This window comes from Epinephelus moara, chromosome 13 (genome assembly GCF_006386435.1).
Source record: "Epinephelus moara isolate mb chromosome 13, YSFRI_EMoa_1.0, whole genome shotgun sequence".
Classification (NCBI taxonomy): Eukaryota; Metazoa; Chordata; class Actinopteri; order Perciformes; family Serranidae; genus Epinephelus; species Epinephelus moara.
In genome coordinates, this window is record NC_065518.1 from 7,479,499 (window position 1) to 7,499,485 (window position 19,987).

At 40.8% G+C, this 19,987-nt stretch overlaps 2 protein-coding genes across 2 annotated transcripts; one reads left to right on the forward strand and one right to left on the reverse strand.

The window, feature by feature from the left end:
• Positions 1 to 346: 346 nt before the first annotated feature.
• On the reverse strand, positions 347 to 5,715 carry twnk (twinkle mtDNA helicase). The gene is made up of 7 exons (XM_050059814.1): positions 5,650 to 5,715; positions 4,777 to 5,428; positions 3,577 to 4,279; positions 2,780 to 3,020; positions 2,449 to 2,556; positions 2,217 to 2,358; positions 347 to 1,415 (listed from the first exon to the last, which is right to left on the reverse strand). Exons 2-7 carry the CDS (start codon positions 5,401 to 5,403, stop codon positions 1,089 to 1,091), a joined length of 2,148 nt encoding a protein of 715 aa, XP_049915771.1. The 5' UTR covers positions 5,404 to 5,428; positions 5,650 to 5,715; the 3' UTR covers positions 347 to 1,088.
• A 209-nt stretch (positions 5,716 to 5,924) lies between these two features.
• On the forward strand, positions 5,925 to 10,827 carry mrpl43 (mitochondrial ribosomal protein L43). Its single transcript, XM_050059827.1, has 3 exons — positions 5,925 to 6,206; positions 9,156 to 9,262; positions 10,215 to 10,827. The coding sequence occupies exons 1-3, from the start codon at positions 6,076 to 6,078 to the stop codon at positions 10,430 to 10,432; spliced, it is 456 nt and encodes a 151-aa protein (XP_049915784.1). The 5' UTR covers positions 5,925 to 6,075; the 3' UTR covers positions 10,433 to 10,827.
• Positions 10,828 to 19,987: the final 9,160 nt, after the last annotated feature.

Sequence of the window (19,987 nt, forward strand, 5' to 3'; positions counted from 1 at the left end):
AGGGCAGAAGGAGGCCAAAGATCTCGCTTCAGTCCTCAGTCTAACTTAAAGGTTTATATGAAAGGCAATCACGCAAGGGAATAACTGAACATTTTCTCCCTACATGCATGATGGTGCAGTCAAGCTTTGATATCTCTCTAAATAACACTCACATCTGGGGCGAATTGTTAAAAATAGTCCCGACTGAAGCCCAAAGACAAAGCTTAATAAAACACACGTCTGCAGCCACTTGTAAATAAGGTCAGTGATATTAACTGTGCAGGGTTATTCCTACTCTTATGAGCTTCTGTTATCTACAAAGCACACACTGCCCCCTGTTGACCAAACACAAAAACACAGGCAAACAGCTGCATCACAAGCATTTAATTTTTTTAAAAACAAAGCTCATTCATAAATCATGTTCGTACAAAAAGTCAGTAGAGAGCACACTTTGGTTATGTGCAAGTGCTTCGTTGCAAGCAGACAGTGTCATAGTGATATAGCTTGAAATACTTAAACTACATCAGGTCGCAGTGTCACAGTATTGTTTTGTGTGTGTGAAATTGAGGAACCAGTTTAGCAGAATTTCATAAAATACATATTTTCCTCTTACCTGTTGTGCTATTTATCAGTCTAGATTAGGTCTGTGGATTATCTTGAGTAACCAGGTCATGATTTCTGGAAACAGACATTGCCGTTGAGTCTTTCAAATGTATATTTTGGCGCTTTGAGCACCACAAGCCGAGTCCCATCTGGTTCCATTATATTTGAGAGAAGGCAGACATCTGTACGGCTGATATCTCCAACACTCTGCAGCTCACACTAAAACAATCTAGACAGATAAACAGCACTACAGGTGAGAGGAAGAATATGTATTTTTGATTTCAGGGTGAACTGTCCCTTTAAAGTACAGTAGTACCTACATAGAAAAGCTTACCAAGACATCTTCATGATGTCACATACTGATTGAAAGATCCATCTGGATTATAACTATACATTTCACTGTGAACTACAATCAGAGCAATTATATAATAAGGATTACTCCAACATACTTCCTGTTCAGCTTAGTTGAAACTTGTGTTACCAACACCCTCTGTCTCTACCCCCCTTTAACTGTCATTTCCAGTTGTGGGATTCTTAACAGTCCGTGGCGTCTTTGTCGTTTTGGCCGCTTTCTCTTTTTTAACCTCCTCCTTCTTCGCCACCACCTCGTTCTCCGCGACCTCCTCATTCTCAGGCTTGGGTGCGACCTTCCTCAGCCTGTGCTTGCCCTTGATGGGAGTTGCGAAAGTGAGCGAAGACTTGAGGAAATCCAGAGGGAAGATGCCCACGTCCCCGTCGAAGCGGTTCTTGGTCACCTGCAGGGACCTGCGGCCGGGACACGTCACCAGCTTCTTCTCCTGCAGGATGAGGACGTTGTCGGCTTCTTGGCTGGCCTAAAGGGGGTTAAAGGTCAAGACGCTTCTAAGGTATGTTGAATAATTGCAGTTTTGTGAAGAGAGTCAGGACACATTTTAATGATAGCGTCAACTCAGTGTGTTTCAGGTTGTTTCCAGCTACAAAAGCAGCATGACATATATGAGTAAATTAATATAGGGAAGGTTAAAAAGATTAAAAACAAACAGAAATAAAAGGAGATAATGTGTTAAAATGGCTGTAGATTTTGATTGTCCAAGATTAGTCAGGTTATGTGCAATGGTTGATCTCTTCCTCTGTCATTGTGTAAATAAGGAAAAAAATATAGATATATATTTTAAAAATTCTTTAAAAAATATCTATTGTAAAAATTCCTGAAAGAATCTAATTTTCTTTTTGTGCTATGCCTTTAAAGTATACAACTTTTTTTTGCTTATTTTTGCTCATTATTGTTCATTAATTTTATTTTATTTAATCCTCTCATCCTCTCAAAAGAAAAGAAAGTACTATATACTATATATTTATTTTATTTAATTTTCTAAAAAAAAAAAAAGTGCACAAAATTTAAAATGAAATTGTTTCTATAAATAAATAATAATAATGATATAAAACAAATAAATAAACTTACATGACTGATTCCATTAAAATCTATTATTATAAAATTAGTTATAAAATGGAATCTGTCACTGTTCCTCCCGTTTCCCTTTCAGGTTAACTATACTGTATAGATCTATTTATATTATATACGTCCACTATAAAGTCCCTAATTTGCTGCACAGTTTAGTTTAAAAAAAAAAAAGTGAGACGTTTTTCCGTCTTACCTTCGCTGAACCAAAGATGGACGCAGTTTGCAGCTCTCGGTCATCCTCTTCCTTCCGCGGGTGAATGATCAGAGTGACGTGGCAGCTGCTGTTGGTGGCAAACTTCCTGAACACCCCGACGATGTGGTCCTGAACCGCAAACCTGGATCACATAAAACATAATTTAGTTCCATATTTCTCATTGAAAAATATCACGCCTAATGAAACAGAAACTTGTACAGGGTAGACTCACTTGTCTACGGAGAGGTTTTCCTGCCCCATCATGAACTGCAGGTTGTCGATGATGACGTGGTTGATGTCATACAGGTAGACAGCATGTTGCATAGTGTCCAGCACCGTCCTGTAGAGGGGGTTGAAAGAAAAGGGTCAGACCAAAATGATTCATATAGAAATACTGCTTTTATATAGTAAATAAACTAAGCTGAAACTTATATTCTTACATCAACTGTTGAGGTAATTACCTAATGTTCTGTTCTTATCTGACGCTCACTGATAATTAGCAGTTACATTACGCTGCCTGGGATTAAAAAGAAAGACGCACGTATCCACTAAAACAGGCTTACTTGATGTTCTGCTGCCCGTGGAACGTCATGAAGTAAAGCGGCAGCTCTTCAAACTTGTCTGCCCAGAAGTCGTACTGCTCCAGGTTTTCCTCCAGCCTCTGCATGGCAAACTGCGTCAGCATGATCTTCGCCAGACGCACGTTGTTGATCTCAAAGCTGCCCCATAACGTGTTGACGCCCTGCGTGCAAAGATCCAGAGCAAGCTCGCTGATAAAGGTGGTCTTCCCACTGCCAGTAGGACCTGAACAAAGAGACATACATATTAAGACTAACTATTAAACTGTAGACTGTGTAGAGTGGATAAGAGATAATAACATGTTTGTTTACACCTCATATTCAAACTTGACAGGTCCAGAATATGTAACACACAGCCCTGAATATATTCTTTCTTTGGGGAAATAAAAACATTGATCTGTGGTGTGGGTGTATTTTTATGTCTTATTCTTTCACATTTGTAATCCATTTATAAACAGTAAAAAAACAGTAGCATCATCATCAAAAATTTAATTATTTAGGCTGCTTGTAATTCATGTTTTGGCATTAAAACAAGCTGAAAAAACATTTTTTTTGCCACCAAATTGTTAGAATTTTTCACCAGCTAGTCTCCAACCTCGTCTCTCTGGTGTTTGGTAACGTGCAGGTCGTGTTTATCAGAGCTTTTATGTTGTAAACTGCCACCTGCTGTGAGGTTTATGGGCCGGAAAACCAAAACAATGAGCTCAAAGACGCTAAAATGCTCTGTAGAGCTGACGGGAACTGCAGAGTTGGGTGTTTATTCTCCAAGTGTTGCCATGTACCTGTGAAAACAGTCAGCTCCCCTTTGCGGTGTCCTTTCAGGATCCTGTTGAGCTCCGGAAACCTCGTCCACTTGACTCCAGCCACCTGGTCTGTGTTCACCAGCTCCCCGTACACGTCCTCTCTGAGCTGCTTGAAGGACACTATGGACTTATGGGCCGCTGGGATGGACGATTTGATGATTTGGCTGAAGTTCTTCCCCAGAGCCAGCGCCTCCACAGGACACGGCCGGTACTCCCCGGGCCGCACCAGCGAGCAGCGCCTCAGACCCAGCTTACGTGAAAAGATCTTTGACGCCTCCCAGGAGCGAATGTCGCCTCCAAGCCACAGCGTCACACACTTGAACTGCTCCAGGTAAGGCAGCAGGATCGGTGGGAGGCAGCTGACCCCACGTGGGAGAGCCACACTGGGGAGCCCTGTGGCCTGGCTCACTGCCAGAGTGTCCAGCTCATGTCCGGTGAGCACCACCGCTGTGTCCATGTGGCCCACCAGGGGGAGGCCAAACAGGTTGTAGTAAGAATTACTCTTTGGCACTGTAGCTTCATTATAAGTCACTTTGTCATTGTCTGTGCTTTGGGCGGAGAGAAGCTTCACCCCCTTCAGGGAGGAGTCGGGTCCACCAAACCAGGGGAAAACCAGACTCTTGGTGGGCTTGAAGAGCCTCACGCCGAACTTCTTGAGTGTTGCATTAGAGACCTTTGTGATCTGAAACAAAACAGCAATACGTCATAGTTTTATTGCATTATTCTGTTGATATCTTGTCAACTTATCGTAAATATTTTTTTGTCAGCTTCTCGCCTTTTATTGTCATCACTAGTGTTGCCCTGTTCGTTTACTATGCTGTGACTACTGTGTCTGACGCTGTTCGACTTCTGCAGAATAGATTTTCTTTATACAGTATATTAAGTTTAATAGAGTTTAGGTTTAATCGTATCCTATCCTTACTAAGAGTGAGTCATGATGTACACATTAAAAGAAAAGATATACACAATATATTAGTTTAAATTATGTAAATGGGGGCTTGCTTGCCTCTTCCATCTTTATCTCCTTCACATACCTCCTTTAATGGATAACTATGAGCTTATTACGTGAAGTTATGTAAGGATTTACTTTCTTTGCTTCTCAATGATTGTGATGCAGATGTGATGGTGTCAGTTGTCCCTTTGATTATTCTGACTAAACTAAACTAAACTAAACAATACCTGGAACATGGTTTTAACCATCTGAGCCTCGTCCTCAGGGAGGTCACTGAAGGGCACAGAGCTGGACCAGATCCTCTGCACCTCCCTCTGCTCCCTCTCCCTCTCCTCCTGCTCCTCCACAGTCTCCGGGTATCCCAGCAGCACATTCGGGCTGAGGAAGTCCTGCTCGTCCTTCTGCATCACCTCCAGGCAGTCCTGGAGATCCTCCCAGCTCCCTTCCACCAGCGTGTCTTTGCACAGAAACTGTCCGGTGGTTTTGTCGATGAACAGGGAGAAGCTGTCCCCTCTGGCAGACGGCTGGACGAAGATGCTCGGGATGTGGAGGCAGCTGTAGCCATCATGGATGGGAATGTCTTTGGAGCGCAGATACTGTTTGATGTCTGTGACTGTGATGGGGCTCACAGGAAACTCTACAGTAGACTTTGCACCCTTTTTATAAGCTCTGGTCCCACTGTGTGCCAGGAAGTAGTCTGTGCCCAGAAGCTGTAAACCACAGGGGGGCCTGTGAAGGAGTCTGTGGGTGAGATGTGTCCCACAGAGGGGTGGGAAGTGTCTCTGGTGGAGAAACTTTGGGGCTGCCACCTGCCTGACACAGGCAGTGCCCCTCAGCAGCAAGCTCCTCCACATCAGTTATCTGGTTGGGACATTCAACCTGCAACACACATGAAAACAGCATGAAGCATCACAGCAGATGTCTTTGGTGACCTATGCTATGTAAGGACAGACAGGCAGACAGTGAGGCAGAAAACCGTTATTTATCTTTATCAAACGGACACTGACAGGACATTAAAATGAGCTAAAATGTGCGCGAGAGCATTAACTATAAACATAATGAGTTAATTCAAATAACAAACACACAATAAAACAACTTACTGGCTCTGCGGTCTGTCCTCATTTTCCTCCATGCTCCTTTAAGCCCGGGCTTTGCGGTGCGTTTGCAAAACAAGTCCGTGTGAAACATACGTCGAAAGGTACCGAGCTGCGTTTATATGTTCATGCTACATTTTAAAATATTTAGAATATGCGCATTTATTTAATATATCTATGTCACAAAATTGAATTACACTCAGCACTCTAATTGGCTGAAGGAAATAGTCTTTTAAAATATATATTTTCTTTAGCGGTCGGGTCGGTTGTATGTTGTTTCCCGCCGGATCATTTCATCGACGGACCACAGCACATTTTTGCCCGTCAACTCGTCCTCTGTGAATGTTGCTGCTAGCTAACGTTGATTTAGTCGTGTCCAGCGGTTTATAACACTGTCTTAATTAAAATATAACCGTTAATTGATGGTTGACAATGACATCCAGAGGGACACCGAGTCGCTTCCTGAAAAGCGTCCTTCAGAACGGTGTCGGCCGTTACGTCTGCCAGCTGAAACGAGTCTCCATCATCTTCTCTAAAAATGCACAGAGCTCCCTGGGAGTCAGGTAAAACAAACTGTTCGCATAAATATACCTTATTACAGGTGACGTGAAAGCCCTGACCTACTGAAGTAAAACTACACTAGCATTATGAGCTAAATGTGTCTTGTTGCATGTCAAGATGTTGTCAGACAGCAAAGTTCACATTAAGAATTTAACCCTCTTCAAAACAAGATAGTGAATAATATTTGAGTTTCTTATCATTTGTTTTACATTTAAATGCCTGCTTTCACTTTCCTAGTGTGTAACCTTCCTGATATATACTGTGTGTTGCCACTATTTGTTGTGTTGTTGTTGGGTTCCTAGCAGCTTATTGTCCTCCACACTTCCTTTTTTATTAACACATATTTTTATTGTTATTTATAACAACATATAGGCTGCTACACAACATTGCAAAAGAAAAACTAAATCAAAAACACATCCATGTGTACATACACCCAGGTACACACATATACAGATACCTACATACACACAGAAACTTTAAATCTCATCCAATGCGTTACTGATGTCAGGTATTGGATCAATCAATCAATCAATCAAATTTTATTTATATAGCACCTTTCAAAACAAATCAATGTCATTCAAAGTGCTTTACATTTTGAAAAATACAGAGAATAAAAGTAAAATCAGAAAAAGGACTGAGAAACTAATGCACACTGTGTCATACAATAATAATTTAAAACAATAATAGAAGATAAAAACAAGATCAAAACTACTGCGCTGCTACTAAAAAATAATAAAAATAAATATTTGAAATAACATGCAGGATCAAATATAAAATCAAAGTCAGGAGAATAGCAGTAATAAAAAGAGAAAAATATAGATAAGACCACTGAATAAAAACAAAAGTTAAATAAATAAATGGATGGCCAGAAACTTTCTACAGCTAAACGAGGACAAGACAGAGATTTTATTAACAGGTCCAAAGGCTCTTAGACACCAAATTAGCACTTTGGTGTCTCCCCTACCAGCATGTCAAAAATTTAGGTGTAATTATTGATGCTGATCTTAAAAACTTTCAAAAACACATTTGTAATATCTCATCTCATCATCTTAGAAATATTTCTAAAGTTAGATCCTTCCTTACACGCTCAGATTCTGAAAAGTTGCTTCATGCATTTGTTTCCAGTCGGCGTGATTATTGTAACGCGCTTTTTGCTTCACTAGCAAAGCAATCACTCACTAAACTTCATCTTGTTCGGAACACTGCAGCCAGAGTGCTAACCAGAACCAAAAATCTTCTTTTAAAAGCAAACTAAAAACTTTTTTCACAAGCTTTTAATCAGGTCTAGTGTTTGTATTAAAGGCTTCGTCTTCTAACGTTTTATATATTGTCCTATTTTATATGTACAAAATGTTCTTGTTTATTTTTATCTTATATGTTTTATATATGTATTGCCTATGAAATGGTATCTTCTTGGCATGTATGATTTTATCTGCTTTGCCTTTTTAAGCACATTGAGTTTACGCTTGTCGTATGAAATGTGCCATATAAATAAACTTGACTTGACTAAAGCAACAGGCAGTTGCACGAGATAAAGGCCCAATCAGGGCTTATCCTGTTATGACTGGCTACAGGAAGATGTAAAACAATAAAGAAATGTGACTTACTTCCATGGAGCTTTGATAAAGTGGGGTTTAGAGTCTAGCTTTTATATATTCCATAAATGGATTCCAGATTTTCAGTCTTAGTTTCCCAAGTTTGAGATTGCTGCATCAATTCCCTCAACCACTGAGTCCAGCTTAAAGGATGAGGGTTCTTCCAGTGGAGAAGAGTTAATTTCTGTGCAAATAAAGTGACAAAATTTGATTATATTTTGAATTTAGATGCTGAAAGATTCTTATTTTCTTCTCCTGCTTTGCCAAAAATAGCTGGCAAAGGATGTGGGTACATTTTCATTTTGGAAATATCTGATAGTGTTTTGAAGTTCAAACTCCAATAAGACGTCTGCACCTGTCACAAGTGGATCAATCAACATCTGGGAGCATTTTAGAGAGTTTGACTTTTGAGAAATGATGGCGATGCAGCACCTTAAATTGAATGAGGCCACGTCTGGCACAGATTGAGGCCGTGTCCCCACTGCTCCACCATCACAGCCACCTCCAACTCAATCTCCCACATAGACCTCAGATATTCAAGTGATGGGTCTTGTAAACATGGAAAAAATGTAGTCTTCCACACATATAAATTTTGATTTATCCTCACTAACATCAACAGGGACCAGAGTGCTGATTATAATCTTCTCTCTTTTGAAGACACATAGAATAATATGGCATTTATTCTGTTAATTTGTACAGATACAAAGAAAATTATGATAAATGTTATGCATTTGAATTGTATATAAATCTAAATACTACCTACCAAAAACATGTCATGGTGGGAATCTATGAACATATGGTGTTGCTTCAAGGAAACATTTGCATTTCATCTCTTTTCTATTACTTAATTATTGAATACTTAGTACGCTAAACAATTAGAAATCAAACATTTCTCATTTATTATTGTGATTCCAGTTTTTGCAGATTGTAAAGTAACAGAAAAAGCTGTTTTCAGACTCTTTTTGGAGAGAGTTGATGGAGCTGAATGATGTGAGGAAGGTCCAAACACAGGGACTCAACAGAAAGTCATAGTACAATACAAACAGTGCTGTTTTTGAAGTATTATTGTATGTTGTTAATCACCAAAAATGGGTATGTTACCCAGAGGCAACACGGTACCATAAAGGGTTAAGTGTAGCGCTAGAATAAATGTTTTTGGTTACATTCCACTATGATCAGTAATGAAAATAATCACCAGTTGCAGCGTTAAAAAAAAGTCACCTTAAAATATTCTTTGTCTGGTTACTTACCACTAATAACCAAGATAGGACAATGGCAGTGTATACAAAAGACACTGACCACCATCATCACCAGAGTGACCGCATCATCATCACCTTCTTTTCTGTCAACTTTCAGGGAGTTCATTGAAGAGGGCGTGGTGGATTATGCCAAAAACAACCCTTCAACAGTCGTGTATGTGTCTCCTCAGTCGTGCAGGATACCCAAAATAGTCGCAGAATACTGTAAGTGTTCACGTCTTTGTGTTTTAATGGGATATTTAACTAATAGCGCACACTAGCACATGTTTTTATGTATAAAATAATGCTTTATTTTGCAGCTCCTAAGTTTTCTGAATACTTTTAAGAACGTTTGTAAGTATGTCAATTGGTTTAAATTACAGGGTGACTCATTTATGAGACGGTTATATGAGTTAAACTAGTAGCAGATGTTGATTTCCAGAGAAATATATTTTAAAGATCTGCCACAATCTTAACTGGAAAAACATACTTACTTAGATCCCTTTGAAGCCAGTAAATATCCCTATATGTTGAGTATGCTTGCCTGTAAAACAAAGCTTGATTTGTGTAATTATTAGCTCCTTTCTAGGATTTTTTTTTAATTTTTTTAATTATTTTTATTTCAATTGCTTTCATGTGAGAGTCTTCATGCTGCTGTCTTCACCAGGACTCTCTTTCAGAAGAGATTTTGAATCTCAATGGGAATATTCCTGGTGAAATAAGTAAATAAATAATCCTGGTACAAACATTAAAACCAGCACTAAAACAAGAAACGATGACAAAACCCTTTCATTAATTCACTATTATTGATATTAGACATTTTTTTTGGCAGACTTCTGAGGCAAATATTTCTATTTAAACATAAAACATCAAAATGCTACTGGTTTGAAATCAAATGACAGATGGCAGGTGAGATAGGTTGAAGTAGTAATGTGATTTTTGTTTGTTACTACTCCTGTGTACTGTAGGGGGCAGTATAAGATTGTTTTTTCTGAGACCTCTATTCAGGTAGAAGTGAAATGCCGCTGGGCGTTTTAAATGACTTAGTTAAACAGTCAGAATCATTTGTTCTTGTTGACACTTACATTTCACACGAGGCAGGTTTTTCAGTAGCTAAAGTGTGTGTCTGTCCCTTTTGAAGTCACGCAGACTTATCACCTGTCTTTCCTCTCTGCAGTAAACGGCAACGTGAGGGAAGAGATCGTCACAAGCAAAACGTCTCCGCAGATTTCAGAGCTTTTGACCAAACTGACCAATCAGTCTGGCCTGGACATCATCCGCATCCGCAAGCCCTTCCACACAGACAACCCCAGTATCCAGGGCCAGTGGCACCCATTTACCAACCGGCCTCCATCCATCGGCCCCATCGGAATACAGAAACAGGAAGCCGAATAAGGACTAACCAGAGCTTAAAGTCAAAACTTGCGCTTAATCTAGGCAAGATATGTTTTTCTTTTGAAGATGTTAACGTGTCTGCTTTGTAAATTAAATCTCGGGTCAAGCAGTCCTCATGTTTGCAGCAATTTGTTGGATAATTCTGCAGAAGACTACAATCCACCGTGCTCTTCTGTCTGATGGCAGCAGAGCCACTTCAGCTGTGCAGAAAAGTGCCCACATTACCGAGCCCTGAATGCCACATTTGAATAGACTTTACATGAATCCACCAGAGGCTTGTCGGCAGGCAGATAACTGTTTTTAATCTCAAGGTTATTTGAAGATTCATGTAGTAAACTGCCGCACTGGGGAGCAACTTTGTATGAAATAAAAAAATAAAAAAAAGATTGTGCAAATGCTGGCGTTGGTGTTTAAATTTAGATTTTCTTTTGAGTTGTGTTTTAACAGCTTGTCAGATGAAGATCAACAGAGCGAAACTGATTGCAGCTGTGCTGTCAGCATCGTTAAGAAAGATTGATTCAACTGCACTTAAAATACTTCACAGACGAGACACACATCACAAGTACACCTTTTTTATTTATAAGACACGGGGGGAATGTACATGTTATTACAGTTTAATACTGATAAGGTTTGAGGGTTTCCTCGCTGTGCAGAGTTAAACGATCCAGAGCTTAAATGAACATGACAGATGGTTGTGTGATAGCTTGAGGGACAAGTCTTAACCTTCGCCAGCACAGAGCTGCCCTCTGCTTCGGCTCAAGAGGAAAAAAATAAACTCCTCCTGTGCGTAATTTGTACAAATTCAACAAGGCGGATGTTGGCAAAACTCCTCGCTGCTTTCTTTGCATTTCTCATCCCGAATTTATCATTTTTGACTGCAAAAGGCACGCCGCTTGACCCTTTCTTTCCCTCCACAAATGACCTCAGTGTTCTTCCCAACAAAAATATAACCAAGCACCAGTCATCACAGGAATACCAATAAGCATGGAGTGAACGTGAAAGGTGCCCTCAGGACAGATTGCTTGTTTCTGCTGATTGATTCATAGTATTCGGCTGGCATATATAGCTCTGGCCGCAGGAAATGATTTGGCTATCTGTGAAAATTTATGTAGAATAGGAGCGTGAGATGACTGCAGAGGACGGCGATGAGTGAGAGACAGTGGAGCCAAGCTCTGCAGCAAGATATTGGTGCTGATTTCACTAATTTTCTTCCAAATATTTGCACTGGAGTTGCATCTTTGATGAGAATGTGGATGCCCTCTCCCTTCAAATTACCCTCAGACATATAGACTGCAGTTCCTGTTGTTACACACGCACAGTTTAGCCAATAAAAGTGGCAAAATTTAAATTATCTGTAAACTTATGTCGCTAAATTTAAATAAAATTAATCTTCAAATGTAGCTGTTAAAGGGACAGTTCACCCAGACATAAAAAATGCATATTTTTTCTCCTACCTGTAGTGCTACTTATCAGTCTAGATTGTTTTGGTGTGAGTTGCAGAGTGTTGGAGATATCAGCCTTAAAGATGTCTGCCTTCTCTCCAGTATAATGGAACTAGACAGCACTCAGCTTGTGGTGCTCAAAGCTCCAAAAAAATACATTTCAAAAACTCAACAGAAATGTCTCTTTGCAGAAATCATGACCCGGTTACTCAAGATAATCCACAGACCTTGTTGTGAGCAGTTTCATGCAGGAACTATTTTTATTTAATAACCTAACGACACCTGACAATTGTATCATAGCGCAGAAAGAAGCGTGCATCTACTCATGGAGGAGAGGTACACCAGATGTAAACATTAGTGGCGTCCTCCTTGGCTGAGCTGTAACGTTAGCTAGTTCAGTGGTGCTAGGTGAGCTAGCAGTAGATGCACGCTTCCTTCTGTGCGGTGATGCAGTTGGCCAGCTTGCTCTCACTGAAAGGTGGGTGTCATTTGGTAGAAAGAAAATAGCTCCTACATTAAGTGCCATCTATTTCAATTATATCGGAGACAAGGCAGACATCTTAATGGCTGACATCTCCAACTCTTGGCAGCTCATACCAAAACAATCTAGACTGATAAATGACACTACACGTAAAAGGAAAAAAAATGTTGTCTCGATTTCTTCGACAACTGTCCCTTTAAATTACCCACAGACGTATAAACTGCAATTACTGTCATACATGTACCGCTAAGCCAATCAAAGTGTCTGCATTTAAATGATTTGTGAACTTATGTTATTAAATTTAGGTAAAATTAAACCGAATATTCAGCTGTTTTAATAAAGATAATTTAATCTTAGCTGGCTGATGATGGGAAAATGTTTTCTGTTATTTCATGCTCACTTCCTGCATTTTAATTCATGGCACCAATTACAGATATCAGGACCACTGTGCTCTCATCACACCCGCGCTCCCCAATGGGAGCTGGCACAGCTAGACCCACGCCAGGACATTAAAGGCTCTAAATAAAGATGCTGTTGCTAAGTTACTGCCTTGAACGCTGCTCTGGAAATGGTCATTTTACCCCCTCGTGAGCTTGTGTTATACCTCTGCTCTGTCAGAGTTATATATTTATGTAAATGACTCTGGGATCATGTGGACTCCAGTCCCAGTGGAGGACAGTGGCCTTGCTGGTTGCCATAAGCTAAAACAGCTGAGTGTTACACCGTCTTGAGAATAGGAGTTGGTGTGAACGTGTTTTGCAAGTCATTTCCTGACTTCCCTTCAGGGCTGTTGACATAGACTTTCTTTCCCAAGCTGAACATAATGCAAAGTGTTTTTTATCTGCACAAAAGCCAGTGGAAATTTAATGAAGTCATATAAATAAGACAACATAAAAGAAAGTCCTTTCTGTCAGCATCTCAGGTGGTTAAACTATCTTACAAGTTATATTCTGAGAAAACAACATAGATAAGCTCATTATCTACATCAAGAAATCATACAGAACTAACTAGGTTTGGGCGGTATCATGGTGTACAAGGGCATTTAGAAATCCTGGCTATATAATTTTCAATATCGCAAAAAATACAGACACTCCTCTCTCTATTAAACTAATACAGAGGTGCTGTATTGAGGTGATATATGCAGTGCACAACACGCGCCACTAGAGGTCAGTCTTTACTGGTGGAACAGGCACATTCTCATCGCAACTCGTCAAATACCGCCGCTTTGTCAGGGGACATACAAGTCAAAATATGCCATGCTAGGTACCCTCCTGCGCCTGTTTTGGATGGTGAGTCAATTTACACGTTACATTCACTGTGTCTTTTCAATGCAGTCTTTTTCAAAATAAACTTAATTTTTAGGTTGATTTCCTCAAGTTTAGGCACCAAAAACCAGGGTTAGGTTTAGAAGAAAATATTGGTGCACCCACTAGCTCGCCTGGTAGTGCAGGCGTCCCATGCGCAGAGGCTGTGTCCTTGATTCAGTTTCAGCCAATAGCCCTTTGCTGCATGCCATCCCCCTTCTTTCTCCCCCTTTATACTATAGCTGTCCTATCAAATAAAGGCAAAAAGCCCCAGAAAATATCTTAAAAAAAGGAAGAAAACATGATGGTTTGGCGCAAAACTCACATAAGAACTGAGCAGCGGGCTCCTGGGTAAAAGTCCGCAGTTTGTTTGACCTATCCACCTCCCTTCCTGCCCTCCCTGTAAGGACAAACTGCAATCAACTGGGATGTATCACAACGTCACAGGGGTGTCTCTGTCCACTGCCGACGTCCACTTACAAAGTGGCGGTAATTGATGATTTGGGTTGTTGCCTGCTGCCTCAAAAACTGATGTGCCTGGTGGGTATCATAGCACCGTGAAAGGTGCCTCTCTGAGTTGCGCTCTGACGCCAGAATCACTGACAAAGCGGTGGTATTGACAAGTTGGGAGTTAGAACGGGCTGGGATGACATTACAGGGCTAGAAAAGTGTGTATTTTCACATCCTGCTCTGTTAATTACGTGTTTATTTCGACCAAACCAGCGCTGGTGATTGTTGGAACAGCAGACTACCTAAATAGACAAGTGGTTCGAAACTGGTGGGTCACGGTCCATTCTGAATGGACCACAAGTGACTCACGAATGTGTCAAGTTTGTAAAAAACACTCTTTATTTTGAAGTACAATGAATTTCTGGCGCAGAGTTTTTATTTTGAAGTGCCGTTTCCTGCTGTAGAGTGAGCGCATAATGGGCAGCTGCTCAACAGAGACAGGAAACTAGCTCAACGACATGGCCAAATGCTGAATATATTAAACTATGTGGACCTTGGACTAATGACTAAGCAGAAATCTGGACCCCGTGGCTGGACCAGTTGGGAACCACTGAATTAGACAACAGCCAGACCCAGGCCAGCTGATTTGGCCTGATTCTGGGGCATCATTCATGCTGAGTCTCAGCCAAGTCGGGCAGCCGGATACAGCCTGACTAACTTCATTCGGCATGCCGACTTCAGGCCGATTCTGGGCCAGGTTATTTTGGCTACCTGGGACGAGACTAACTTAGATGGTTTTAGTGAGTTTAGTTTTGTTGAGTTTGAAGAAGAAAATGAAGCTAACGTTAGTCTTACTTCAGTGAAGGAAACTTTCAGAAGGTGTACGATGGTATTTTTTCTGTTTAATAAGGCAAATAGTTGCAAGAATATTTCCTTTGTTGACATTTTTCGAGTTTATTTTGCTTATTTACTAGACTGAAATAGCTAACTTCCTAGCAGCACAGCACTGCACACAACATACTATCATATAAGTTAACGTACACTCCGGTGAAATGCCAGGAAGTTATGGAGGAAAAGATACCGCCCAAGCCTAGAACAAAGTTGATGGAAGGTGTCACAGTTTACAAGGGTATATTACATGACTTTAAACAAAGTACCTACAAAGGAACAGTGCAAATTGTGAACTCTGTACACCACTTTCTTTGGCCAAAGCCTGGAGAAATAATCTACATAACATGTATATGTATCTTGCATATTAACGCAGCGGGGTGTAAATGCTTCACTGTGGGTTTGTGTACAAAAACAACGTCAATGTAAAACTGTTAACCAATGTGTTAGCTGTTTTTAAAGTCCATACAGTTAAGAGCCAGTGCGTGCTGTAAACAGATTGTCCTTAAGTGAGAATGAAGCAGCAGAAAAGGTCGCAACATGTTAAAGATTGTCCACAGCTTGATGATGAGGGAGCTATGGGAGAGATTACGGAAGCGTTTATATAATACATGGTTAGGTACAGTAACATGTCGAACTCAGTAGAAACTGCGATAATTTCACAAATGTTAAAACTTGCAATAAATAAACTCAACAAGAACATTTCTTTACAACTCACACCCATAAATTAGGATCAGAAAACCTTCACTCAATCCTGGTCAATCCCTCTGAGCTCTGTTATAGTGCATGATAATTTAAGGACACAGATTTAATTTTAGGCTGTCAGATTCTTATGGGAACTGAGAGCAATGAAAACGACCCACGAACAATAGCAGCTAGAAATATGAGAGTAGCATCTGCGGTATCGCTCATCTCTCTAATGCAGAAAATCTGGTTGTTTCACAAACATAAACTCTGGGGTTCTTTGAAAACTGGTCCTAATTGATTCGGGGCCATTTGTAAACTCAGCAGGGTCCTTGAGAGAAAAGCGCAAGAGAGTGAATGTGAGCAGAGAGAGTAATAGATGATACTGTCATGCAGAGGTGATGAGACGGGGAAAGAGGCAGCAGAGAGAAGGGGCGATGGGAGGAATGAAGATGAGGATGAAAACAAGTGAAAGGGATAAAAAGGCTGAAAACATGCAAAGTGCAAAGTAGCGTCTGCCAACACCTCCAGCTGTGTCGTCATCTGTTCTCTGCATGGCTGGACAGGACACACAGGTCAGGAAACACACTTAAACATGTCACTGCAGGAGATATTAAACGGTAAAGTATGGGAAAGTTTGGACGGTACAATCAGCCGACAGAGACACAAGTTAAGTCTTTTTATATGCTCAATTTATGGCCAGATATTTGCCACAAGTGTGAAAGGGTTACCAATACCAGTGCTATTGGTTTAACAGGATCTGAAGCATATAAAAACACATCATCTGCCTAAAAAGAAACTTTCTGTTCAGCTTCAATCCAAATAATGCCCATATTTGGATTAATCCCTTAGAACAAGTAGCACGACCAAGAGGAAAATATTTAGAATAATTGTTATTGGAGCAAACACAGTCATATGGTGAGGAACATAGCAATGTTAGCCAAGGTAAAATCATTTTTCCATTTCGGAATTCGCTAAGAGTTTGAAATAGGTGAGTCTTTACTCTACCCAATCTAAAACTTATTCCATCCATCTATTTTCATCCGCTTATCCGGGTTGCCGCTGGAGCAGGCCAAGCAAAGCACCCCAGTAACGCTTTCCAGCTCCTCCTGGGGGACCCTAAGGTGTTCCCAGGCCAGATGAGATATGTAATCCCTCCAGCGTGTTCTGGGTCTGCCCCGGGGCCTCCTACCAGAACATCTCTAACAGGAGGTGCCCAGGAGGCATCCTGATCAGATGCCCAGACCACCTTCGAAGTTTTTTCAGCAGCTAAGAAATGGGCTATTTCTGGCAGTTGAGTTTAAGATCTAAACGGCTGATTTTTAATAAATTCTGTCTGATCTTTCGAAACAGTGTAGACAAGAAGAGGAGGTAAGACAAGGGCTAGATTTTTAGCTAACAATTTGTTATGTCATAAGAACAGATACTTCGGTACCAAGACGAAGCCAAAACTCTGAAAACCAAGGGTACTCGTTTATCTCCAGTACCTTGGTACCTGGGATGCACTTCTGCTGGACGTGACGGGGCAGCATATACGCCTTCAAGTGTTCTACAGGGCCCGGCTGAAAACTAAAGGGGACAGAGCGTTTGCTGTCAGGGCCCCGAGGCTATGGAACAATATGCCCAAGGAAATCAGGTCTCTTTTAAGTCCTGTCTTCAAACATACTTTTATCGGAGAGCTTCTATTTCCTCATTCTTTAAACACTTAAGTTCTTTTTAAAGTTGTTGTTTTCACGTCTCGTCTGTTTTAATTATTGACATGTAAAACACTTTGTAACTCTGTTTTGAAAAGCGTTTTATAAATAAAGATTATATCAAATTCTAGTCTGCCATTAAATGCAAAAGGAAGAAGAGGACGAACACCTAACAGCAGGAAAGAACGACAACAAGTGCAGCTGCAGCGACAGCTCCGTCTTGGCTTGCCCAAAGGAAAGGCGTTTTTTTTTACTGAAAGCAGCATCATTTTTAAATTCTTTGCAGTGGGAATGCTGCGTATTTACAAATGACAGCAGCGGACGAGGCGCTGAGCATCTAATCAGCACTGAGTACGGCATGTTTGGCATTTTGCGCTGAAAAATTAGAGGTGAAAAATGTTCAACTTTGGGTAAAACGATGCACTTGTCACTGGCCATTTTTATCCAGCCATCCAATTGCAGTGGAGGAGGGGCAGCACAAATAGCCTACCATAAAGACCAACCATCGTGAGCTGGATTTGCACCCAACTGTAGCTCAGATTTTGACCCTATTTTTTTGGAAAAATGGCAAAATAAAATTGATTTGCTGAATCTGTTTCCATTGCACTTAGTCCCTTCTCCAAGCGTGGAAACTTTCAGTTTTTTAAAACTGAAAATGATGAGGTGGATGGAAATGCACCTATACAAAGGGGACAAGACTCTACGAATCGTACACTTTTCTCCTTGGAGAATCTGTGTAAGGATTGAAAAAGAGCCTGATTTGCAAGCAGGTGAGCACTCTGACTCACACTGACACTGCCTTTAATCAGACAGATTTTCCTCCATCCAGACCAGGACATGTATCACTCTGCATAAAGTGCATTTCCTGGACCATATTCTCAGAATATAGTGTCTTACAAGGCAGACAAGTAGACGACTGAAAACCTGCAAGTGCGAAATAGCTCCTGCCTCCTTGTATCATCATCTGGTTGCTGCATGGCTAACCAGGACACTCAGGTCAAATGTTTCCTGTCTGCTTCTACCTGCAGAGACGACAGCGCTCTATGCAAACAGACAAGAAGGCCTCGTCCTCTCTTTGTGGAGGCGAGCCAAGTACCGCTGTTACTGTCAGCGACGCTCTGACAGATGCACGCTGCGAGTCACCGTTACAGGGCTGCTGCTGAGCCACCGCTTACAAGAGCTGATTCAACACTTTGCTGGAAAAGAGACAGATCTTTATTTACCCCTGGCCGTGACACGTTTACAAACTACTCAGGGATTCATTTCAGTCCTTCGAAGTTATACATGTGCTATTTAATCATAGCGCTGTTCACCTTGCCAAAGAAACGCCGTGCGCTTTGCTGCTCTTGTTGTTTTGGCATTGCTCTGATGTCAGGTAAACACTGAGGACGCTTTCGTGGGTTGCATGTGTGAAGGTCTTCTGATTCAACAACATGACACCAGCAGCTTTTTCACAGCAGAGGACAAGTTTCAGAGCTAAATGAAAATGATTTTTCTCTTTGTATCATCATTTTGAAAGAACCCCAGTGTTTTCATTCGTCTTTCACACGGCTGGCATGAAACTCTTCAAAACCTTCAAGGTAATGACAGACACAAAATCAGGGCTTCAGTCTGACAAAGACAAAGTATATGAACAGTTATCTGTATAAATATAACACAGCAAATACGCATTTTCCTTACAGCATCTCATCCATTTGTTTCATGGTGTCCTCTCAGCCTCCTGGACCCTGGAGCCAGTCTGCGGTCTTCAGTGAATTCAATCAATCTGACCACAAACTGGCTGCTCCTTTTAATGCTCTTTAATAGGCTCTAATAGCTGCCTTCCATACAGCTGTGTCTCTTTTCTCACACAGATGCTAAAAACAGAACGTTAGCTACAGGTGTTAGCGTTGGCACTGACACAGAACAGCTGCAGCCGTGATGTGATTATTGTAATCTATATGAGGACGGACGAAAATGGAGAAAGAGTGGTTTAATTAAATCTAATTTGTATGATTGGTCTTTACCACCTGAGCTCTCCTGCACTTCTTAAAGTGATACTCCACACAAAATCTATCAAGAAAGGTGGCTGTAAAACAAGTAGTTTGCTCTTTCAAAGGGAAACAAAGGATTTAAGTCATTAATTGATTAATTGACATTTTTAAAGCAAACTCATTCACTGATTTGCTGATTTTCTCTGTTTGATTTTTAAATTGTATATTTTGGGGTTTTCTGTTGTTTTAAGACGTCCCCCTGGGCTCTAGGAATTTATGACGGGCATTCTTGACTACTTCCTGACATTTTTTAGACTCATTCATTTTCCATAAACTCTTATCATATTGGGGGTCATGGGGGCTGAAGCCTATCCCAGCTGACACTGGGCAAGAGGCAGGGTACATCCTGGCCAGGTCACCAGACTATCACACTGTCTTATCTGACTATATAATGACGAAAACTCTGTCTGTGTGTCTGTTCCACATTTTTCTCCTCACTGACTTGGTCAATCCATGTGAAATTTGGCACAGTGGTAGAGGGTCATGGGAGGATGCGAATGAAGCAATATTACACCAATTGGCCAAAGGGGGGCGCTATAGCAACCGATTGAAATTGCAAACTTTGAATGGGCATATCTC